The 26,830-nt window shown below is 35.7% G+C and overlaps 1 protein-coding gene across 6 annotated transcripts in view; it reads right to left on the bottom strand.

Annotated features, from left to right (window-relative positions):
- The window catches only part of Mdga2 (MAM domain containing glycosylphosphatidylinositol anchor 2), a 763,131-nt gene that overhangs the window by 390,420 nt on the left and 345,881 nt on the right, over window positions 1-26,830 (bottom strand). For all 6 annotated transcript variants that reach the window (XR_872713.2, XM_006516013.3, NM_207010.2 and 3 more), the window contains exon 2: window positions 18,829-18,968. Coding sequence is in view for 4 of the 6 variants with exons in the window: in NM_207010.2 (NP_996893.3) it covers window positions 18,829-18,968 (140 nt within the window). In the remaining 2 variants the exon portion in view is untranslated. The remainder of the gene's footprint in view (window positions 1-18,828; window positions 18,969-26,830) is intronic.

The following is a 26,830-nucleotide window of genomic DNA, read 5'->3' on the forward strand; positions in this document are numbered from 1 at the left end:
TGCTTTCTATACTTTATATTAAAGTTTTTTGTTATGCAATTTATAAATGTTTCTCATACTGTGAGACTTCGTTAAAATGTTTTCTTTTTCCTCCTTCCTATTTATTTTCTTTGTTTTCTTTTTCTTTTCTCTTCCTTCCTTTCTTTCTTTCTTTCTTTCTTTCTTTCTTTCTTTCTTTCTGTCTTTCTTTCTTTCTGTCTTTCTTTCTTTCTTTCTCTCTTTCTCTCTCTCTCTCTTTCTTTCTTTCTTTCTTTCTTTCTTTCTTTCTTTCTTTCTTTCTTTCTCTCTTTCCCCTTTCTTTCTTCTCTTTTGATTCAGATTCTTACATGTAGCCCTGGTTGGCTTGGCACTTGCTATGTAGATCAGGCTGGCCTCAAACTTACAGTAATCTCCCTCCTTTTGCCTTAGGAGTACTGGGATAAAATTGTAGCCTTGCTGACTTTTGAAAAACTTATTATAGCATAACATTTTATAATTTGTATGAGCTGAAGTTTACATACTGTAGGAGACTGTTTTTTTTTTTGAGGTTTCAACATCACATTAAGAGAGAACATAAGTCTTAAAGAGTAGGACTTTCATTGTACAGCATTGTGTTCATGGTTTGTATCTGAGGCAAGTTTACATTCTCAGCTTTCTTCTCAAGTATGAAATGTTTCATCAGCTCCTTAGTTCTTAGTAAATTGATGTGAAGTCGACAAGGGCGCAATCATCTTATTTTGCAGAAGAGCAGTGCTCCATTTCTTCATGACAACAGGGCTATAGGATGCATGGAGCTGAAGTCTAAGAGTCAATAGGAAGTTCCTTTTCCTCCCAAAGCTGGTTGCCCATATTCTGATATATCACCTATACCAACTACACTAACACCGTATCACCTGAAAAAACTATTTTACTGAAAAACCTCATCAGTTGTGCCTCTCTTGTATGAAGTGTCTGAGGAGATGCTAAGGGTAAAGTGAAGTGTGAAAACCTCCATCAAAGCATTCTGGGCATGCAGAGAGTTCTTCAGCCATGCGGACTGACTTCAGTGCCAGGTGAGGTTCTCAGAAGCGTCTCTCTTATGTGTGCCTCTCATGTAAACATGATCTGATATTTTTTTAAAAGTCAGCCTATATACTTTGAAATGCTTTTGGAGAAAATTGGATCACTATTTAGACAGACAAGGACTCTAAAATCTTCAAGATAATAAGTAGCTAAAGAAACTATATCTTACTAATCTCTATCATCACTAATTTGATGACTAATCCCAACATCCTGCTAATGTAACTCGGTATTCCTATGTACAGAAATGTAGAAGTTCAATAAAAAAGACTCATGTTTATTTCTGTTTCATGTCTCCTTGGAATACTTAGTTGAAAAATAAATCCTTCATAATTATATATAAATATAAACATCCATACAGTGTGCTAGGTAGTGGTGTATTAGTATTTTAGGGTGTCTAGTAAGTTACCTAATTTTGATGACAGAAGCTGAGTTCATATAGAAAACCCTCCTTAAAAAAACAAAAATGTATTGGTTCCCTAAGTTAGGATTGATAATAGATCTACTATTCATCCAGTGTACATGTCTTTTGAATTTAGGAATTTTTTTTCTTTTAGAAAGTGAGTAGAAAATGACAAACTGTATCCCTGTGACTGTATATCATCTGTACAATTGCTGATGTGAATTCTGCCTCAGCTATGTACCTTTTGGATTTGACAGTGGATTTGGTTGGCTTGATCTAAATTACATGTCTTTTTGTTTTCTTCTTCTGAACTCCAACAGGAACTTAATACTCTTAAAGCTTAGGTTACACTCCTCTTTATCTTTCCACTAATAGAACTTAAACATGATATCACACACCAGGTCTATCGTCCATTCATTTATCCAGAACCTAGAGTCAGCATGGATCACAACACCAGAACTGCAAGACTAAAATAGAATCACTCTGCCTTTGCTGGTCAGGCCAGAACTTGACCATGATTGAAAGATGCAACAGGGAAACACTGCACTATTCACACTGCACGGCTCCCTTGAAACCTCATCTGGGCTGCTCGGCCTGAGATCAACGGTCCGTTTGCATCTTACTGCTCTGTCTGATGCCTCTATTTTTTTTCCTATTTCATGTGAACACGTCCTTGATGAAATGTCTGTAAACCAAATCTTACTTCAGAAACTGCTTTGAGGGAACCTTCACTAAGACATAGACCATCAACAATGAAATGCCGATGTAAGGTATAATGAATAGTGTTCAGGGTGGGGGGCATTTCCTTTTTAAAGAGAGCTATAATTAAATAAGAGGTGAATATTTACTCTACCTTATTAGTTGATTCGCCAACCATGGCACTAGGAAAGACTCCATAGATATATGTTTGGGAAACAATTGTGAATTATTAAATTAGCCAACACCTGTAAAACACAGATATACTCTTAATAATGTCTACGCTTTGGATTGGGCATTGCTAATCTAGTGGGGCTTCAAAAGGAAATTTATTTAATAGTAGGTGGAAAATACGGTAAGATGAGTATAATTTTAGAAATTGAATTACTTGTTTGGAGAAAACTTCTTAATCACTTGGATCTAACTGCCAAAATATTAAATGTTTGTCCAAGTGAAACAAGACTAGACTGGTGATTTAAAATTCAGGAAGGCATAGTTGTTCATGCAGCGTTCTAGAAGGTGTAGATAACCAGTCTTAGCCTTGAACATTAGACAGTGCTATATGCTACCCACCTCATGTTTGCCGGATACACAGCTAACTATTAACATGATCGAAGTATGTGATTGCTTACAATGGAGCGGTTATATGACACGCAGACCTGAAAATGGCCTGAACTAGCCCAAGAAAGAATAAAGAGGAAACAGAGGACACATGTGGGCATCCTAGGTAGGAGGGAAGGAAGGGAAAGGATTAGCTGTCTCTTGTGAGACTAGGCCAGTGCTTGGCAAACACAGAAGTGGATGCTCACAGTCAGCTATTGGATGGAACACAGGGCCCACAATGGAGAAGCTAGAGAAAGTACCCAAGGAGCTAAAGAGATCTGCAACCCTATAGGTGGAACAACATTATGAACTAACCAGTACCCCGGAGCTCTTGACTCTAGCTGCATATGTATCAAAAGATGGTCTAGTCGGCCATCCCTGGAAAGAGAGGCCCATTGGACTTGCAAACTTTATATGCCCCAGTAGAGGGGAACACCAGGGCCAAGAAGTGGGAGTAGATGGGTAGGGGAGCAGGTGTGGGGGAGGGTATAGGGGACTTTCAGGATAGCATTTGAAATGTAAATGAAGAAAATACCTAATAAAAAATTGGAAAAAAAAGGGGGGGATTGAGAAAAGTGAAATGGATCAAAAGGGTATAAAAAAAATGAAAGTTCAACATCAACCAGTCCAGAAAAATGGACATGGAAAAATGAGAGAAATAGCCTCACCTACAGAACTTGAATTTAGTAGGAAGGATACTACTAATCAAAACGACTGGTTATTTATGTTTTGTGTTCAGAAATGGGAAAACAATGATTCTAGGAGATACTGCCCCCTAGCGGTCAGTAAAGACCCACTTCCACCACAAACTGAGATGCTGAACCGCAGATTGTGTTAAGCATACATGCCCTTGAACAGTTCTAAATTGTGGCCCAGTCACAGATTGACTGCATCAAGCATAGAGGCTTACTGGAAAAAGTCATATATAAATGAGGAAATTTTCCTTATAATTTCTGGAGAATATTACACAATTTTGAATGTATGGATTATCAATGAATGATCAATGCTGCAATCTCAGTGTCTGAGGGGTACTTTTATCTAAACCACAAAAATATCCATAATCTACAGATACCCAAATCCCTTACATAACATAGCACAATGCTTAAACATTTTCTCTTATGAGTTGAGTGTTTTCTATGTCACCTGTAATGTCTACTATGACACAAACAGTAATATCCAAAACAGCACTGTATCTTTCAGAATATTTTATGTTGAAAAAATTTTCTGAACTCAACTGAACATGCAGATACAGAGGGCATATAATTTATAATTTGAAATTCAATGCACTTTGATTCAGACTCAACACATATCCTAGCAATTTTATCTAGAGTACTAGAAGTTACTACTGTTAATCTTTTAGGAATGTTTCATGACCTTCCAGGACAAATGATAGCAATAACTCTTTGTCCAACATTTTTGCCTTTGCTTTCTGTAATGTAAAATTTAATCTTCCTAACTGACTATCAGAAAATAAAACTTTAATCTTTGCATAATATCCATTTAATTTCCTGAAATTTGCCACTTAAGATGCATGCATTATTTGCCAGTACAAAGTTTGTTAAGAAAGCTTTGTGTATAGAGATTGTACAATGCAACCTACCAACACATGCAAAATATATTTATTCTTTAACATTGCTGTCAAGAAAAAAAAAATCTAAGTTCAGAGTTCCTTTTACAAATTTAACTTAAAGTTCATAGGTATTTTGCTTCTATGTGTCTATGAACCAATACCATGAAGGTTAGAAGAGAGTATGTGATCTGCTGGAACTGGACTTACAGGCAATTGTGAGCTGCCATCTGGATGCTTCCAATAAATCCTACATCCTTTGAGAGAGCAGTCAGTGCTCTTAACCACTGAAGTGTCCACCATTCTTCGTCCATATTTCCAAATTGTCAAATTTACAATTAATGCTCTCACCAAGAATGTGTGTGATTATGATTTCCTACATATACTTGATGATCATAGGTTATGTTAATAGTTTGGATCTAACTGTCTGAGAGTTTTAAATGTGTCTTCTCCACTTCCATCATGCTTATTAAACATGACATCATTAGAATGTGTGCTTAGTCTGAAATGTCTGCCTCTCCTATTCTTTGACTACCACCTTAAGTTATACTTTTTCTTTTAATAAGATGTTTCTGTCTTGCTAAAAAGCATTATATCTTTTTAACATGTAAAATGTAAATAAAAGGAGGTGATGTGAAGACTTAGAAATTGTGGTTAAATATGCAAGGTTATCCAAGGATGGTGGAGGTGACTGAAATAGGGAAATAGAGGCAGGAAGATCAACATATCAAGATCATCCTTGCTACATAGAAAGTTCAAGAGGAATTTTATGAGTAAAAAAAGAAAAAGGAAAAGAAAGAAAGAAAGAAAGAAAAAAGAAAGGAAGAAAGGAAGGAAGGAAGGAAGGAAGGATGGAAGAAACAAAGAAAGATGAGAAGAAAAGAAAAGAAAAGAAAAGAAAAGAAAAGGAGATAGGCAAATGTTTTCAGAAAGGTGTTTACTCTACACCATACAAATCAGCATGTTTATTGGTTGTAATGATAACTCAATGGATAAAGGTGCCTGCTGTGGTGAGGTGAGTTCAGTCGTCAAAACACAAGTAAAGTGAGAGCAGAGAGTCCACTCTACAAATTATGTTCTGACCTTCACATGTGAAGCACAGTGCATGTGCTTTGTGCATGTGCACACACACACACACACACACACACACACACACACACACTTGCATACACACATAGTAGATGATAGATAGATAGATAGATAGATAGATAGATAGATAGATAGATAGATAGAGATGGATGGATGGATAGATAGATAGATAGATAGATAGATAGATAGATAGATAGATAGATAGATAGATAGATAGATAGATGGATGGATAGAGAATGAGAGTGAGAAGGAAACAAAGTGCATGACTTAATTTAAGTGTAAAATTCTTCTGAATATTCAATATAAAAGGGCAAAGGAAGTATCTATCTCTATCATTTAAAAGTACATGAAATACTGTTTTGTTGAAATGATCATATAAAGAACTATTTGTTTTATTACTTTCTTTATGGCTATTAATCTTTGGTATATATTAAATAGTATTAAGTATACAGTTTGAGGTGACAATTATTGGAAGGAAGCATGTTGGAATTAGAAAGAAAAAAGATATTGAAAGGTCTTAATATGTTTATAAGGAATGAATGAAAATTAAAGCAGTCTTCTTTCTTAAGGAAAATTGAGGACGATGGGATTTGAAAAGGGACGGCAAGGCGACTCAGATGCTATTTTGACAGTGTTTGAGGACTCACCTCGTTTTAGTTTTCAATACAATGTAAATTAAAAGTGTAATGATTTGTTCACAGCCTGTCTTGTTTGTGTCTGTTTTTCAATATTTAGAGTGAACCATATGCCTCCATGCTCTGGCAGTGACTTTATAAATATACATTATGTGACTGTCACTTTCTTATTATTATGTAGATGTGTCTGATGTACTTTTTTGTGTGCATGCTTTTGTGTTTGTGTGTGTGCGTGCATGCTAGAGTGGGCAGGAGGAATCAGAACCTGTTCAGGTTTTTGCTTACCTCCTTATTTGAGAGAGCCAGAGAGACACTTGTTCACACTGCAGACCAGCCAGCCTGTGAGTGTCCAAGGATTCACCTGTTTTGTCTGATGTCCTGCCATTCTAGGCTTGTGCTACTGCTCTGGCTTTATGTGGTTTCTGGGGGTCTAAGCTTAGGTCTGCACACTTTGGAGGCAAGCACTTTATGCATGGAGCCACCTCTCAGCACTGAGTTTCTTACTTTGGATATAAATAAATTTCAACAGCAACTATGTGAACTGCAAAAACAAGCAAAGAAACAAACAGCCAAAGGGGCAAAATGTATGTACAAAACCGTAATACTATGTGATTTACATGTATATTGTGTGTGTGTAAATTGTATTTACACATTTATATTGTATAAGGGCAAAATCAACATAATCAGCACTTGCTAGTTTGGAAATGCTTAAACTGTTGTTTTCTAATTAATAGATACATTATTATAAAATAAAGTCTCTGTACAGTGTTGAAACACATTAGAATCTTGCCTCCTATCTAACTGTACTTTGAAATTCATTATTCAGCCCTTATCCATTACCTCTTCCTTGCCTACCCTCTACTGAACTCTTGTGCACTGTTTATACAAACTTAAACGAATACAGAAATTATGGAAAGCGGAATGGAGTTGCCTAGAAAATGTGGAGCTAGAGGCATCAGATGATACAACGTTCTCATCTTCTCAGAGCCAATGAAGTCGCTATGTTTGAGAGATGCCTTAATGCTCGTGTTTGTTCAATTACTATTCACAGTCTTCAGGATATGGAATCAGTGAGGTGTTCAGAACAGATGAATGGCTAATGAAAATGGAATATGTATGCACTAGTGAATATTATTAAAGCATGAAAGAGACTGACATCCTGTTATATATTGCAATATGGGTAGAATTAGAAGAAAATAAGACAGTGATAAAAAACAAATATGGCATCTCCTAAGGTTAATAAGGTTAATTAGTAATTAATAAGGTTAATAATTTAAATTAATCAGCATCTTTCTTTTTTCTGCAATCATACATATCAACAAGGTAATGGTGAGTATGAAAAAAGTATCTTACAGAAAGCTCCATGAGCTATGTCCACAGTGAATAAAAATAATGAGATATTACCCGATGATGTAAGATCATTCATAGTAGTCAAGTTTAAAAATTACACAACAAATAGAATAGAAGAAACAAAATATTTGAAACAAAATGGACTTGAAAAGAACGTGAGTTTTATGTGCTTTGTATCTTGTATCTTGGGTATTCTAAGTTTCTGGGCTATTATCTACTTATCAATGAGTACATATCATGTGAGTTCTTTTGTGATTGGGTTACCTCACTCAGGATGATGCCCTCCAGGTCCATCCATTTGCCTAGGAATTTCATAAATTCATTCTTTTTAATAGCTGAGTAGTACTCCATTGTGTAAATGTACCACATTTTCTGTATCCATTCTTCTGTTGAGGGGCATCTGGGTTCTTTCCAGCTTCTGGCTATTATAAATAAGGCTGCTATGAACATAGTGGAGCATGTGTCCTTCTTACCACTAGCAAGATTTTGCTGAAAGGATCCTGATATAGCTGTCTCTTGTGAGAATATGCCTGGGGCCTAGCAAACACAGAAGTGGATGCTCACAGTCAGCTATTGGATGGATCACAGGGCCCCCAATGGAGGAGCTAGAGAAAGTATCCAAGAAGCTAAAGGGATCTGGAACCCTATAGGTGGAACAACAGTATGAACTAACCAGTACCCCCTGAAGCTCGTGTCTCTAGCTGCATATGTAGCAGAAGATGGCCTAGCCAGCCATCAGTGGAAAGAGAGGCCAATTGGTCGTGCAAACTTTATATGCCTCAGTACAGGGAAACGCCAGGGCCAAGAAGTGGGAGTGGGTGGGTAGGGGAGTGGGGGGAGGATATGGGGGACTTTTGGGATAGCATTGGAAATGTAAATGAGGAAAATAACCAATAAAAATTTTAAAAAATAAAAAAATAAATAAAAAAGAAGAAATACAAATAAAGGTTGAAAAAAAAAGAGAGAAAAGAAAAGAACATGTGGCTGACATTCTGCTGTCTAGTCTCTGGCTCCTGCAGAGTATGGCCTTGGTGCCATCAAAAATTTTTAAAAATCCATGTTAAAATTCTTGTGAGATACAGTGAAGATAATAGGGTATTATAAAATCTACATTGGAGTTCTGTCTTTCTAATGGATTATAATCAGATTCACACATCATAACTAAATTACACATACAAGAAATAAGACTCTCCTTAGAGAAGGACAGTTGATTCATCAAATAAAATTCACAAGAGTGATGAAAACTCAGTTTAATATAGAAAGAATATTGATACATCAATATCAACACACCTCTGAAATATAGCCATTACGTGAATATATGTACTACTACTAATATATCTAAAGAGAGAATGTGTAGAGTGTAGAGCAAAATAGGAAGCAATCAACCTTGTTAACAGGAAATCACGTTTCTGTAACTATCGCTGGGAGATATCCCTCTTGGGTTCAGACTTATGATTCTTGTCCTTTGGCAGACTAGAGAGCCTCAGGTGCCCCTGCTAACAAGATTTGCTCCCCAATATCAGTTGGTTGGCTTCTTAGCTGATGTGCTAGAAGCACAATCCTGCTTTGCAAGGGCCATGCCCAATCCATTTCCCATTCCAAGTTTTGAAATGATGTTTTGATTATAATTTTCCTTTATTTCACCTTGCCTTCTCAGGCTGACAAGCAGAGAAATCTTCTGTATCTACATTTGCACTTCTCATCATGAATACTAAACCTGATTTTTTTGGGTTGTTTGCATGCATATTACCCTTTTATGAATTTTTGAAAAACCAAATCAATCCTTAATCTGCTCGTTTGAATCAATAAAACCAGGTTTATTAATCTAAAAATAATCAGTCTTAGAATCCAGGGTGCAGAATGTACCTTTGAGAAGAGCCGTGTGAGAATACAAGGATATATTTGCAGGTGCTAGCCCACTCACTGGCTGGGAGGGCTCAGCTGGTACACTAATTCATTCTACTGAACTTTTCTCCAACCTACCTTCAGATTAATCAATTTCTATCTTAAATTTTACTAGCTTCAAAGTGATAATTTCATTTTAATTGTGTGTGTGAAGTGTATGCATGAGCACGTGTGTGTGTCCTGTGTGACTCTGTGTGTGTCTATGCCTGTGTGGGGTGCCTATACATTGAGTGCAGTGCCCTCAGAGGTCAGAATGGGCATGCGTTACTCTTGAGGTGAAGTTATAGGCAGTTGTGAATTGCCTGATGTGGGTGCTGGAAAAGTAGCATGTGATCTTTACCACTGAGCCATCTCTCCAATCCCTAAACTGGAAACTTTAAAAGAACATCAGTGTAGTTTCTGCTTTACATATTCAGTTTGAATTGATATAGTGTAGGCATTACAGACTAGGAGTGAACGTAGCCACTTCTTCAGAGGCCATTAAGCGTGCATTATGAATCCACAGAGAGACATTCAGAAGGGAAGATATAAGTCCATGACATTTTGATTTTGCCTTTTAGTTTTCGTGTAAGTGAAGTCACGTTCTCTTTTTTAAACTAGTAAACAGTAGAAATTTAAACACATTCAGAAAAGCTATAAACTCTTCATTAGCTAAAATCCACGCCTGCATTGTACTGGTCTCCTAGTATGACTTGTAATTGTAAGGAGGAATTAAGATTTCAAGTAGAGAAACGGTTGTTATATGAGTTGTGCACTGTGTATGTATAAATACAAGTCATATTAAATATCATTTTTGGGTTGAATCATGATCACATCAAAGCGATCTGGATTTGGGATGCTGGGGTGTCCCAGAAACAGTTAAATAGTAGGTGATTTTCCAGGTTTACTATCAAGCATATTTACTCACTCCAGGAAGAAGATTTAAAATATGTGAAGGAAGTTTATCCTTTATAGAGCATACACTGATGGGCCCAAATTCCATTTACCTATCAAGAAAAGTCTTCACGTCCAGAAACTTTGGTTCTGTGTTACCTAACCAAAAGGTTTTGTCTCCCTAACATCTCTTAGAAACAACAAACTAGCTAGATGCGGACAAGCATTTGAATGTGCCCCAAACTGCATTTTCCAATTCTGTCCTACTCTCAACTATTGATTTTTTTTTCTTTCTGCATGAAAACCCCTCGTCCATTTCTTCTCTATTGTTTAGGCAGAGAGCTATGAATTTCTAGTCTGATGATATCAGTGGATTTCCACTTTATACCTGATATTTTGTAAATTTGCCACAGGTGCTTGTGATACTAATGTTTAATATTGAATGGGACTTAAAATAGATGTTCTGTCAAAAGTACATGGAGTGTGTAATGTCTGAATGTTCTCTAACTGAATGCCTTCAATAGCTATGTGGTATGGAATTCTATTTCCTGAGGTTCTTGAAGTTCATGGTGGGCAGTACAACGGGAAGATGCATTAAATCTCTAAGACTGCCAAAGTAACATTTGATATATTCCTATAGTCAGAGATATACATGATTCTAACAGCAGCTCCCAGATACAGTAAATCCAAATAACTCTTAAAATGCTCAGTCCATAGAGGTTAATTGTTTAATTAATTTGAGTGTTTCTCCCCCCCCCCGCCGTGTGTGTGTGTGTGTGTGTGTGTGTGTGTGTCTGTCTGTCTGTCTGTCTGTCTGTCTGTCTTTCTGCGAACAACTGGTGGAATTTCCTTATATCCTTCTATCATGTAGGACCTGGTGATCAAACTTGGACCATCAGGCTAAGTGGCAGACACGTTTATCCACTGAGGCATCTCTCGGTTTGGGGTTATTTAAAAGAAACATTTATGTACAGAATGGGTTACATAATGAACTCCTTAAAATGCTGTGAAATCCTAACTCTAAGAAGTTCTTAGAACCAAAATGAAGCCACTTATATCAAACTGTAATAAAAAATAGACAAAGTCATGCTGACAGAAAAGTTATGAAAGGACACATAATGCAAGGCTATATATTCTCAAGAGATCAGGCAAAGCAATGATCCTGCACAAAGGTCTCTACACTCCATAAGAAGCAACAAACTGACATAGATTTTCAAATACAGTTGGCAAACAATTGTCTGTTTAATTTTAAACTGGCAACGTTCTTTGCTACAAGGATCATTCAATGTGTATGTCATGTTCATCGTTTTGCCTCCAGAAAGTAGCCCTGGCAGGCTTATCTGTGAACATACCAAAAGTTACTATTGAACAAGTGGTCCCATTGCAGTGCTTTTATTATCTGCAGATAAATATCATTCATCAGTTCCCAAACAATCCCTCTCAGGTCATTATTCAGACTTGGAAGTAAGATGTTTCCCACACAGTTATTTAAGATGAGAATAATGGAGTGGGGAGATCCTGTAATCCAATACAAATAGTATCTGAGATGAATACTCAGCATCACAGCCCTCCCACCCACACAGAAGCTGATAAAGACAGAAGAAAATTGGAGTGATTCTGATGGAAGTCAAGGAACACAAAGATCTGATGGGCATTACCAGAATCTAGGCAATGGCAAAAGAAAAAAAAAAAAAAGATAATACTACTCAGAGCCCCCTCCCCCAAGCACCATATGGACACCTAAAACCTAGAATCCTCCCATCCAAACTATAAGGGGTGCCTGGTTTGTTTTTGTTTGGTTGGTTTTTTTTTTTTTTTAGTGTTATTTTTGTTTTGTTGCTGTTGTTTTTCTAAGCCACCCCACTTGTGTGACTTTCTCAAGGTATCTCAAGATATAGTGTGGAAATATGGATTTCAGCTGGTAGAGTTGATAGGTTTCCTGAAATGTGTTTATATTTTTTCTTTATACTATCTCAAGTAAATATTTTACAGTATTTCTAAAAAAAAAATAGCTTTTGGCATACATTGCAACTTTGATGGGCTGCAGTTCTTCATAGTAATTCAAAGTGGTCTCTTGCTCCAGTTACGATGAACAAGGTAGACTGTACTATACCACAACCCTATATGTTTAAATTTAATCTGTTACAAAAATGCAAATTTTATGATGCCCAAAGGAAAAGGTACTACTAATTAACCAAAGACTTTGCTCTGCTCAATCCTGTCCTGCATCATTTAACGATTTGTGCCAAAGGCAAGTCAGCAGGAAGAGGCTGGCTTGTAAAGGATAGTGTTTCTTCATGTAACACAGGGAGGCAGAAAAAGCTAGAAATCAATGCCTGCTGATGGAAAAAGATAAAACTATTGAGAAAATAAATGGTATTTTTACCCCTCTGTTAAGATCTCTATAGCAAGAGAAAATTCAAAGATTAACAATTACTATAAATGAATTTCTAGAGATGTTCTTTAAGGCCTGTTTCCTTGTTTATCCGTCAGGGAAGCACTCCATTTCATAAGCACTTTTCTTATGTAGCAGATTAATGTTTTATGGTAATTTTTATTCTTCACTGATTTATCTGGAGCATCTAGAGCACTCTAGCAAAAGGCTGTGATGAGCCTAATGTAGAATAAATTTTACTAGCTTACAATCAGCTCTTCTGTAGACTAGATTCTATAACATTGTGCATGCAATTTTCCATTTTATGTAAAATGAAGTTGAGGTTGAAATCCTCAACTTATGTGGATGCCATTCCTTTTTTTTTAATTAGGTATTTATTTCATTTACATTTCCAATGCTACAGCCATATAAGAAATGCTGAGATTAGGAGAAATAGTGTCCCCTGGAAAAAGTATAGCAACTGGTTACCCAATATCAAATGGCCATCTCTGAAAACCTACACATACAAGTAATATTATGCAGATTGAGCAGCAAGTATATATGTATTTAGAATGTGTGTGTGTGTGTGTGTGTGTGTGTGTGTGAACAGTTAATAAAAAGAAACTACAAATTTGAAAAAAATAAGGAAGGGTAATGCAAGGATTTAAAAATAGGAAAGTGGAGGTAAAAATGGTTTAATTATTTTATAATATCAAAATTAAAATTCATTATATTTTCTTTATGTAGTTGTGGCACCAAATCGGGGGCTCTGTATTCTACACGAGGCTAAACCACTGAACTACATACACAGACTCACAGGTTTTAATTGACTATAACAGGTAGACTTCTGCTGTAACAGTATATTTATCATTTTGCCCAATTTTTAGTCATGAAACAGAAATTTGTGCACTTTCTCATCAGTTAGAATGGCATTTTGCTATCTGTGAGGGATAGGAAACTATATGTGGGTTATAAACTTCATTACAAATTTATGATTTAAAAACCCACTCTAACTTTTCTAAGTTTAACTCATGTCTTAAATATTTTTACAGGATGTGTTGTCTTTTAAAAGTTAGTGTTTCAAGGCCATTAGGTAACGCTTTATTTTGTGCCAATATGAAAGTGAAATAATTTGATGGCAGCAAGCTGCGCTGGAGAATGAAGCCAACTTCAGTCATGAATGCAAGGCAGCTAATCAGAATTCTAAACTCCATGAGGCGTTACAGAAGAAAGACACTTAACTTTAGTTCTGTGACTCGGGGGCATTTCTGAAGTTCAGCTGTATCACATGTGAGTTGAAAACTTACATTTTCTTCATAACTAAATACTATTTGCATATATTGTCCTATAAAGTACTTTGACTAATCACATTAGGTAAAGTTTTAAACTGTAAAAAACGATTACATATATTCTAGAAGACAGACCTAGTCTAAATATAGTATGTATTTTAGTCTAAATATTATATATATGCCCCGCTCTGGCTCTCTCTCTCTCTATGTATGTTAGATAAAAAGATAGAGATAGAAACAGAGACATAGACAGAGACAGAGATAGAGATACATAGGTATAGATATTAGCTGGTTCGTCTAAGCACAAATGTTGTTCATAGGAATAAACAACTGCAGGGGTGGTGGCGCATGCCTTTAATCCCAGTACTTGGGAGGCAGAGGCAGGTGGATTTCTGAGTTCAAGGCCAGCCTGGTCTACAGAGTGAGCTCCAGGACAGCCAGGGTTACACACACACACACACACACACAAACCTAAACCAAACCAAACCAAACCAAACCAAACCCAACAACAACAACAACAACAACAACAAAAAACAAAAACAAAAACAGCAACAACAATATCAAAAGGAATAGACAACTATAAATTCTGAGCTAATATTTTTTTTTCAATCAAAGTATCAAACAAATGTTTATTCATAGTAACAAATATAGAAAAAATAATTCCACAGAAGGATTTTATTATAATCCAGTGACATACCAACCAATTCAAAAATGGAGTTTAAGATGCACTTAATTCAGTATGGGCACTATGAATAAAAATATAAGGAAGCTCAAAAATTTACAAATAAAATCAATGCTTCATCTTTGTCATTCATTGTAATCTAAACAAATTACATAAAGTAGCTTAAAAGCATACATCTATGTTGTTGAAATGTAATCCAAGGTAGAAATATTTCAAAACAAATGCCAAGTAGGAGTAAATGAAAAGTATGAGGTATATGCTAACATTAAAATAAAATTCTACCTCTTATTAAATACTTAGATCATCCAAAGTACAAAAGTAACATTGTAACCATAGAAGTTTTAATTTAAAATGTCAATAATATATTTAGACTAAACTGTGTCAGCAATCTTTTAAATATATAAAATCGACTCTTCTTCATACTCTGTAAAATGAATGAAAACAAAATTATTGAAGATATGATATCTACCATTAAATGCTGTATAATACTTTCAACCTTGTAAATATGAAGTTAATAAGGATGTTAGTCACTTCTGAATAAAACTAGGTGGATGTTTATAGAGGGCATATGAAAGTAGCATGCATGCAGGATCTGAGACAACTAATATTTGAGCATCTTTTGCAATTTATTATCATGCCAACCACATCCAAAGATAAATATAAAAAAAATCACTTGTGTTGGCAATTCTCTCACATAAAAGAGAAGACATATCCAGTCTAAACAGCTATATAGCTTATGAAAAAATTATATTGCATTTTCTAAGCCATAAAAAAATCTGAGGACTTCTGGTAGAGTAACAGAACCTAACTCCCCCCCCCACCCCCTCCTCTGTGTGTGTACGTGTGTGCAAAATACAGTATGTCTACTTTTCATATGCATGTATTACAATTTTTGTAAGAAATATAGTCAATTGAATCTTTGAATTGCCTTTTAGTCTGAAAGATATCCTATTTAGAAAATCCTTTGAAAAGTCTGTCATGTAATTTTTCTCATATGATTTACAGAGTAAACGAGAAAAATTGAGATCACATGTAAAGGTGAAATGCTCATATTTTAATTCATAAAGAAGAAATAAATGGTTGACCCCAGCCAAGGGCATACTGAACAAACAATGTCTGTTGAAGACTCTTGGCCTCTAAAATGTCAAATTATATTAGAAATTTATAGAATTGAAACAAAGTAAGATTAAATAATTTATCTTTTAAAATATAAATCTCAACTAGAACTAAAACCCCAAAAGAAAAACTCATAATATATTTTTCAGCAGTAGAATTTACTTATTATGTGAAATTCTCAAAAGTCTTTAAAGAGGTATAAACTAAACTGAGAAGAAAATAGGATATAATATTTTTAAAGGATATAGAAACCATTAAGTGTGTAGAAAAATGTTCATGACTTACCTTTAAAATTTACTAAAATCTATTTTCTCAAACATTATATAAAGTATGTCAATTCACATTATATATGTGAATACATATGTTTTATATACAAATATATATATATATATACATATATACATATGTAATATAATATATATAAATATATTATAAATGTACATTTATAATATAAACCTGACTCAAGACTATACATTTATAATAGTCTCAATTTCTGTTAAATGAGCAAAATTCTGAGATATAAGAAGCAGAGAGGTTAGGGAATTTCCCCATCATTACTTTGTTAGAAGGGAGAAGCTGATATTACATAAGTATTCTGGTTATAGTGCCACCTTCTAATCCACTTCAGTGAATCTTTCTTATTTGATTACTTTTGTATATATCATTATTCTTGGACTACTTACAATGATCTACAAATTATACTTTTTAAGAGCATGTAATATTTTTTGGACATGGGCTGTCTTTTAATTCTAAAAGTTATGGGAAGAGATAGGAGAGTGAAACCTATGAGGACCAGGGAATAAGACACCCCTGGTCTACTTTTCCAGATCCCCAGCACCAGACTAGATACAGAAGTAATTCTCTTCAGCAAGTTGCTATAAGCCAGGAAAAATCATCTTCAGGGGCAGCTGCCAATAGTCTGCCCTTTAGACTTTGGCCAGGATGCCAAGCCCCAGCTGTTCAGTCAGCCTGCCCTAGACAGCCCGCTGGCAAAGAAGGCTACTATTTTAAAGAGGAAATATCAACTCAAACCGATGAGCCTACAAATGCAACAGTTACTTCTAGGAATGAATTAAAAGATGATAAAAACAACACGGTAGTTTTTGATACTGTGGTTTGCTGTCTTGTTGTTTTTATTTTTTAACTAAGGGAACAAATTTAAATAGTCCCCCAGATGGAAATGGTTAGTAAATAAAAATAAAAATAAAATCTCCTAATTCTTTTTTCCAGAATACATTTCAGATTAGCAGAGAACAAGATGGCACTCTGAAGTGTGAATGTTGAAAGAGAAGTCTCACTGCCAAAGTAAGATGCTTCTAAGGTTAAAGGGGAATGAGAACTGTTAGAGAGTACTCTGAGAACTCTGGCAATGGTAGTGCCAGACAAAAGCTCCATTTGAAACTGAAGTTTACAATTCAAAATACATGCAGGTGCAACCAATGTTGTAACAATGGGGCCCAGTGGCCAGCTTATTTCAGGAACTGTCTCTCACCAACCTCCTTGTCTCTTCTGATAATTTAATCTATTTTGATTCCAAATTTTGATTTTAGAAATCTTATTAGGTCTTTTAATTAAAATAAAAATTTAGATTGTGACAATATCAAAATTTCTTGAGCTACTAGTTGAGTTAACTATAAATATGGTTTTGAAATATTTGATGAAATTATTTCACTGAACTCAATAATTTTTCCTGAATATTTAAACACAATTCTCTTCTATCTAATTGTATAATTACCAATTTTGACTTCTTTTCTGTTTTTAACCATTGTTTGTAGCATGTTTAACTATGTTAGGCCAATTTTATAAAATTTAATTTTATTAAGAGAACGTCTCTTCTTTATCTCATAATCTGTTAATAGCAAATATAATAACTCATAAATTCACCCATGGTAATTTTTATTTATGAGAAATTGGACATTGCTTTAGGTATTTTACACGTTTAAACTTTACTAAAAAGATTAAATTTACAAAAGATAGTTTAACATTTCAATCATTACTATGGTCCTATGAGTCTATCTACCAATTCATCTATATTCTATCATCTATTTATCTCTCTGCCAAACAACCTACCTATCTAATACCTCTTTGTATCAGGCCTATCTTTATTTGTTCACGAGAATGGAATCAAGATTTCTTAATCAGTTAGAGTGAAGAGTGGCAAAAGCAAATGACAAGATAACGGGGAAATTCATCAAACCCCTGTTACCCCTGTTTTTTCTCCATTCTTTTCTGTAGCTGTGTCAGCCAGACTTCTTCATATATATATATATATATATATATATATATATACATATATATATATATATACTTTTTATTTAATCAACTTACTTTCCCTGCTACACTTAAATACTAGTGTGAGGTCTGAAGTTGTTAAATTAAGTATATGAAAATAAGAATTAATTTGTAAGTAAAAACACGCGTATTTCTATATAACTGCATATATTTATTTGTGAACAATTCTTTGGTATATTTATTTTTTGTATGTTATTTTACCACCTTTAAAATTTCTATTATTTATGTAACTATTGATTATAATATATCATATATAATATTATATATGATATAGTAATATTATGCTAATGGCTAGCAAATGCTGTCATTGCTAATCACTTAAGGATGTTGCAGCTGAATAATATGCAAGTTCAAACTTATTCAACACCTGGAAACATTTATTTAGAACATGTATGGGAATAATGGCTAAGAATAAGAAAGGTGCATGTGATGTCACGAATCACATTCTTCAAAATAAAGCCTCTTCAGGTACAATTATGTCATCATGAAGTAAGGCTTTCCACATTCTAAAATAAACTCGTTGCCATATGAATTGTTATCTTACTGAGCTATTTTTGTAGTTGTCTTTTTAACAGCTTTCTCGGAAGTGTATTCTCAATTTCTCACAGTATAAAATCAAAAGATTCTCCTTTTATCTTAAGGACTGAAAATCTTGATCAATTTTTAGAAATTATTACCCTTATCTTTCATCCAACATACATTCTTCATGTACATTGTAGTTGCAAATAAAAACATGGATACACACTCACACACACACACACACAGAGGGAGGGAGGGAGGGAGAGAGAGAGAGAGAGAGAGAGAGAGAGAGAGAGAGAGAGAGAGAGAGATTCTAGAATTTTTTTTAGGTAAAGTGAAAATTTAACTTCCAAGAAAAGTCAGTGTTCTCCAGTGTCACACGCAGCTCAGGACTCACCTGTGGGCGTGGATGTCCAGTAACCAGGCAGGTCAATTCTAGAGTTTCTCCTTCCCGGATGGTATAGACCCTTTCGGAGTAGCGCTCCTCCTCGATATTACAGGCCAATCCTGAGTGCACAATCCGAACTGTCGGGGGAGCTGTGTAGTGAGGAAGAGACAAGGTACATGAAAACCTAAGTAGATCATCTCCTCATGATCCATCCTGACTGGAAAACTAATTCTTAGAGACTCCACCATAGCAGACCCAACACTTTGTACTTGCCCAAGTGATTCAATATTTTCTTGGCAAAACATTGCTAACGTCTCTAATAGTCATCACCACCTTCTGAAAATGGCAAAGGGGGAACCCAGAAGTGGGAGAGAATTGATGTCTCTGATAACCGTGTCATTACGGGCCATGTGGTTAAGTTGATTGTTAAAATGCAGGAAGGTCTCTTTGTTTCTGAAACTAAAACTCGGAAAGGGTAAGTAATGAGACACCTGGAATATGTAGGATAGAAGGCAGAAGACAATTAGAAGAGGACAGGGGATTTGAACTAAAGGCACAGGCATTAGTCAACTCATTTTAAAGTCTAGTGGGGTAAGTGAGGACCTAAGGGGGTGGGGGGGGGGTTCATGTACAGGGATAGAATGTCAGCTCAATTAGCAGAATCTTGTGCATCAGTACAACAAATGGCAGTCTCTGAATAAAAGCACGGAAGAGGGCAGCAAATTATCGATCTCTTACGCTAAAGTTTTAAACCAAGAATAATTTAACACTTACGGAGCTGTCTGAATCCCTACTCTCTATCTCGCATCAGCGCACAAGACCTTAATAAATATGACTAGTTCTTGTTATATTACCTATCACAAGCAGAAACTCCTCAAGTGATGAGAAATACTTAGCTAATCATATATGTCTACAATCAAATACAAACTGGCAGCTAGGAACTTCAGAGAAGAGGCCATCGCTAGTTTTGGACACCATGGTTTTGAGTGTAATATATTCGGAGGTGAAAGAGAAAATTATCTTAACTGAAGGAAACATGAAAAGATGATTGCCTGCATATGTAGAGGGCAGCAATCACAGAGCATCCTGACAAGAATCTCCATTCTGAACAGCAGTGCCCTTAACAGAAGCTATCAATTTCCAAAAAAAAAAAAAAAAAAAGAATGCTAGAATGCTTGGATTTTAAAAAAATGACAAAAAACTTCACAGCTCATACATTTCTTGAAAATGATCTTGGTGATTCTATGAAGAAGAAAAGGACAACACTCAATTTATGAAAAATTTTCTTCTGGAAAATTGATCTTTCGAAGGGAAAAACATTTCTAACATGTAATGTTTTGACGTACACCACTTAAATTCATAGGACACTCACAGAGATGAATAAAGAAAAGGGCGTACTTTTTTATCTTTCTAAATTTTAGCAGAAATGGAGATAAATACACACATTTGCTGCAAAAGTAAAATTTAAAAAAACCCAAAATATAAACAACAAATAGAAAAGCAACAAATATTTGTATTCTTTTCAGACAAACCTGATATTCAATTTTTAAAAATCTAGCTGCTCTCCAATATCCATCATGAGAAGCTACAGGGCAGACTGGGAGTGAAAGCCATTTTGAGAAAGATAGCTGCAACACTCTATGTGGGTAGTTATTTTGCCCACAGTGCTTGCTATGAATATATTTCCTAGATAAACAGAATAACCTAACATTTTGCAGAATACCCTGGGACTTTGCATTTTTATCATGTGTTTGTGTAATTATAATGGTACTACTACCCAGCCCATAGTATCAGAAATATATCTGTAGGTCTTATAAATATAAGTATTCTTTTACTTTTTAAAATAACCAAAAAATGGGACTGGAGTGATGGCTCAACTTTTTGTAGCACTGGCTGCTCTTACAGATCTGGGTTCATTTTCGAATACCCACATAACAGCTCACAATCATTTGCCACTCCGGTTTCAGAGTATGTGACATCCTCTTTTAGTCCCTACAAGAACCAGACACTCAAGCAGTGCACAGATCCACACACATGCAAAATGTCCATATACATCAAATAAAAATGTTAAAAAACAAAACAAAACATGGCTTGAACATAATATCAATGGACATGCTTATATAGAAGGAGGAATCTAGAAATAAAACATGATTACCACTAATGACAACCAGGAGATGGAGATTTAGCCGCTCCTGGGGATCTCATTAATTAGTCATCAAAGACAAACTGGTCAACCCAGAGACAACATCAACATAAACCTCACAGAGTGAACATCTTCCTGTGTGTGTGTGTGTGTGTGTGTGTGTGTGTGTGTGTGTGTAAAACAATAGTAATCACAAAGAAGCAGGCTATCAATTGGAGAGGGAGTAGGAGTCATGGGCAGGGTTAGTGATTTGGAGGTAGAGGGGGCGCTTATTTGGGGTTCAGAAATGGGTCGGCCAAAAGAAGAGGGAGAGGAAAGAGAGGATGATGAAGGGGATGAGCATGGTCGTATTTGATACAATTAGATGAAAATGTCGTTATTCAATCTATCACTGTGGATGGTGAACTAAAACTGAACAAATACAGAAAATAAAGAACCCACAGCAGTTTGCCCCCCCCCAAAAAAAGAGGAAAAGGAAAATTGATGCAATTATATTTTAATTAAAAAATGACGCCAATATATAACTAAACACTTAACACCATTGTTATTTGTTTAAAATCACAAAAACATGAATGCATTCAATGTTTAGTTTGGGATATTGAATAATTATTTATTTGAAAACTTGTACCATTGCTTTGGACTCTGCCTAGCCAGGAAACAATTCCTTGGGTCTTGTGACAGTGGATACTCTTAGGATGCTCTGGTGTCTCAGGCAACGTTTTCCTAAATCACTGCAGTGATCAAATTTAGAATTCAATTTAGACAACTAATCCTGATATGTTTCTAATTTTATGGCATCTGTCTTCTGTAATTATACATGTATTATAAAAGTTAACACTCTGATGACAATAAATGCTTACAAAACAAAATAGAAAAGATTTAAATATAAAATACAGATATTTTCCTTAAATACCTATGCTAAATTTAGTCTTATAAATGATAGTTCACATATAGTAATACATCTAATTACACAGTTACATGACATTCTCTCTAGACTAATTTGTACTTGTTATATTTTGTTTAGATTTCAAATCAATACCTAGTATTGTTATTTTTAAGATATATCTTTCAAATGCTTCATTATGCAAATAAGCAACTTTATTTAACAATTTAAATTATACAGTAGGCAAATTTTGACATTTATAAGGGTCAATTTTCTACTATTCTCTTCTATATTTTAACACATTCTTGGAAAAGGTAGTTTTCTGTATTCTCAGCATGAACTCACTACCTATTCTGTGAAAGCTGTGTTAGTCTACAAAATTTAGATGTTAGCTTATGTTCCTGGTGACCATTAAATACATTCTTAGTGTTTAGATGCTCAATGCTAAGGTGGATACTTTGTATGTATGTTAGTTACTTTACCAGAGAAAGCATAGTTCAAAGGGCTTTAGAACTCACCCAACTCAACTCTCTTATTTCCAAATTGGAAAAAGAAAAACTTGAGGTCATCAGGTGCCTGACATAGCCCATTGCTCTTTGTAGCATAAGTGAGCTGAGGGAAGGAAGGAAGGAAGGAAGGAAGGAAGGAAGGAAGGAAGGAAGGAAGGAAAGGAGGGAGCAAGAGAGTGAGGGAGGGAAGGAGAAAGGAAGGAAAGAAGGTAGCAAACAAAAAACACTGGTTCTTTTGTTCTTTTTGACTCATTGTCTATGGATGCTAGTTCTGGAATCCCTATATTTGTGATTGTTAGTAACTCCCAAATTAGACCTAGAGTAGCAAAGTACTGGGAAACTATGTATGAATTGAAGCACCATAACTAGACTAACATCAGTGGTGTAACTGCTCCAAATGCAATAGGTAAAACACACTCAGTATCCTTTCTTCCAACCCTTTCAAGTCCCAGACAACAACTATGAAGATGTTGTCTTTCAGTAACGCTTCCCTGTCAGTAATCGAGTAAGGAGCAGTGACATTTGAATCATGTTTGCTTATGATAGTCTTCTATTTAGGATTCCTCATGGCTATCTGTACCCATGCTCATCATGAGATCTTGGATTACCAAGCACAATAATTTCCTTCTTTTTCCCAGAAGACATACATTGTCTTTTGATTTGTTCTCTTTTCTTAACAGTCTAACTTAATGTTAGTCATTTTGCAGGCTAGAGAGATTGCTCAGAAATTAAGAACACTTGTTATTCTTTGAGAGGACCTGAGATTTGGTTCCCAGTATTCAGGTCAAGAGACTTACAACCATATATAACTTCAGCTCCATGGGATCCAACACCCTTTTCTGGCCCTGCAGATACCCAAATGTATGTAAAATAGCTCCACACACCACAACACAGTAGACACATGCGTGCACACACACACACACACACACACACACACACACACACCTAAAAATTAATTAGTAATTTAATGCTACATAAATTAATTTTTAATTGATTACCACATTTAATATCTGCTACATATGATCTGCTAATTCAGAACATAGTTATTAATATTATCTGTTATATAGTAAACATTTATTAAAACTATAAAGACAACAGTTTTGCCTTTTAATAAAACATCAGCTATTAGGGTACTAGATTTATTTACATCAAATGAAATTTAGTATATAACAATAAAAAAAAAGAACACCATAGCTTTGTCCTCTGTTTGGTTAGAAAAATCCTCAATTCATCTTCTTGAAATTGGAGCAAAGGTTATGAGTTCCTTTGCCCTATAGATTCAACAATTAGTTTAAAATATTGCATGAGACTCGGATTCATCCAAATTTTCTTGAAGTAAACCAAATCTTATTACTTTCCTAACACTAATCATACTAGGTACCTCAATTAGAGTAAGTTGCTTTTGTGCTCTATAGGTCAGACTAAAAGGGCAAACAGGAACTTTTCTTTTTATCTTGTTAAGGTACAGTTTTGAAAGTTAAAACCAATTAAACCAATTTATATTCATTCAATTAAAAAAAAAAGGACAGAGAATATTTCCCAATCTCAGTAGCCAGAGAACATTTATCCTCTTACGTCACATAAAATGATAGAGCGGGATGAGGCAATGCATAAAGGTTAGTGTCTATAGGAAATATACTCGTATATACACAAAGCTATGCCTTCAAAGACCTTGCAGACTCCAGGATCTGCAGGCTGGAAAAACAGACATAATTAAGCAAAATAGTTGGTGTGCCAGAAGAAAAATTGGAGAGCTTTGTGGCAATAAAGAATGAAAACTGCCCGGATGAATCCACCAGGCTATGCGGATTCAGTAACCTTTGACCTGAGTTTGGAAAGATGCTGTGAAAATACAAGGAGGAAGAGGCTCCTGACCAAAAGCATCGTGTGCTTAAAGACAGGTGTGTAATCACGTATGACACGTGTGTAATCACGTGCTCCAGAAGGAACCTTAGGACCATGTGGCTCATGCACTGAGGTGTAAGTTACCCTAAAATTTGACTTGAGTCTGAATCTCACAACTTTGCAATCTATGTGTAGGCACAAGAAAGACGTTTTTCAAAGCCCGGGATGGACGTGGGAGAGAGAGATGGTTCAGCCAGCGTCTTGATGAAGGAGGTCTTCATTGTACCAGTGCAAAAGTGAGGGGAGCAGTCAAGAAGGCACTGAGGCTTGCCCTGCCTTGCTAAGAGAAAATTCATTCACTGACTCAGAATAAGAGTAAGGTGACAAAATGCTTATTCATTCCAGAGATCAATAACCTATAAAATAAAATAGGCCCAGTAAAGTAGATGGAAGGATATTGTCAACACTACATTTCCCAGAATGAATAGTTCAGTTAAAAGCTACTATCATTCTTTCAATTGACTAATTCATTTTAAATGACAAAGGAAGTATTAAGTTTCATTACAACATTTTGAACAACTTTTGCTTCCTTGTGTCTCTTTCTCCCCTTTTCCCTCCGTGCTGGTCCTGGCTCATACCCATTCACCACCAGTATCCTGCCTCCAGTTTTCAGGTCAAATGTTTCTTATTGCCTTGCTTTCTTTCCATCTTCCTCACACCACTTATTCCCCTCATGACATCCTTTGTAGATTGTCGCCTCCAGCCACATTAACACATACACACACTTTTATACCTGCTTATAAACATTGAGAGCTGGGATCCCTATATGAAAGGCAATATATGGAGTAAGCCTCGTGGTGCACATCCACTTTACCCCTGCATTTATGAATGCAGAGGTAAGCAAACCTCAGAATTGGACTATATGGTGGGTTTCCAGTTAACAACAGAAATAAAGTGAGATTTGGGGGAGGGAAGAGAAAGATATGAATATGTAATACTTGTTTATGGGAGTCAAGGTCACTATATATATATATATATATATATATATATATATATATATATATATATACCTCTTGTTCCATCTATTTTCCTAAAAAGTCACAATGTCATTTTTTCTTTACAGTTGCATAAAATTCCATCTTATTAACTACATTGAGAAAAACAACTTAATCAAAGGTACTGTCAAAGTCACCTAAGAGTGCACATAACTGACAGGAGAAGCCTGATATGAGTGGCCCTCTACTGAAGTCATTGCAGTTTGTTAGAGTGAAGAATTTGATGAAAAATGTTTTAAACTTTAAGCCTTTTTCACCTAAAAAGCACACTTCCTGGAGTTCATAATACAGCAATCATTTTGGTATTTGTTATCGCTCCTCTAAGAACCCTAAATGAGAGCCTTATTCTTGAGTAGCTAGTTTCAATTCCTCATGAAGTTGCTCTGCCCCATTTGGATTGCCACTGGAACGTTGGCTCACCACCAGAACAACTCAAGTTAGGCTCCTGTGGCAGATAAAGTTTTCCGTGCAGCACATCTGAAGTTAGGATGGCCAGGTTCCCTTGTCTTATTAACTATGATGGGTCAGTAAATCAGTATGCACAACCACCCCTCACACACTGTAGGAGAGAGCTGAGGGGAGTTAGAGGAAGGGGGACATGGAGGATGGAATTTTGGAAAGCAAACATAGGGGACAGAAGAGAGAAAACTGCTCTCACATGACTAGAGAAGATAGAATCAGCACATATTCTTTATACCATTCTTCCTCCTGTCATTCACTTTTGCTCATGAAAATCAAACACAATCATATTCAGAATTCCCTTCCATTTTACAATTGATTTAAGCTATCATAGTCTTTTCTAAATTGAATTTCATTTTCTACATCATTTTACACTTAGCTAAACAGCATTACTGACAATTGATCTCCTTATTCCATCCCTCCCGATGTAGCATGTGTGCACAATACTCCTGGGACACAGTAATGTCTGATTTTTTTCTCTCTGCTCTCCTTTTCATTTTCAATACTGTGTGAACACTTTGCCTAGTCCTTATCTCACGATTATCTTATAACCTGTCCTTTAAATATGCTAGAGGTCCTGTGCACGGATTCCAAAACTCCTTGACACTCAGTTGCCCTCGGACTAGTGACAGTACATAATTCTTTTATCATAAACACTGACTGATACAGAGATGGAGATTATAAAAATTGAAGGAAAAATAAAGATCTTACTCTTGGATGGTACTGATGAGCAGTCTAATGACTGGGCAGTTGGCAGTGGTCATGAAGACTTAGACTGTTTTTTTTTCTTTCTTTTTTTTATTATTACGTATATTCCTCAATTACATTTCCAATGCTATCCCAAAAGTCCCCCACACACCCCCCACTCCCCTACCCACCCACTCCCATTTTTTTGGCCCTGGCGTTCCCCTGTACTGGGGCATATAAAGTTTGCCTGACCAATGGGCCTCTCTTTCCAGTGATGGCTGACTAGGCCATCTTTTGATACATATGCAGCTAGAGTCAAGAGCTCTGGGGTACTGGTTAGTTCGTAATGTTGTTTCACCGATAGGGTTGCAGATCTCTTTAGCTCCTTGGATACTTTCTTTAGCTCCTCCATTGGGGGCCCTGTGATCCA

This window comes from Mus musculus, chromosome 12 (genome assembly GCF_000001635.26).
Source record: "Mus musculus strain C57BL/6J chromosome 12, GRCm38.p6 C57BL/6J".
Lineage (NCBI taxonomy): Eukaryota > Metazoa > Chordata > Mammalia > Rodentia > Muridae > Mus > Mus musculus.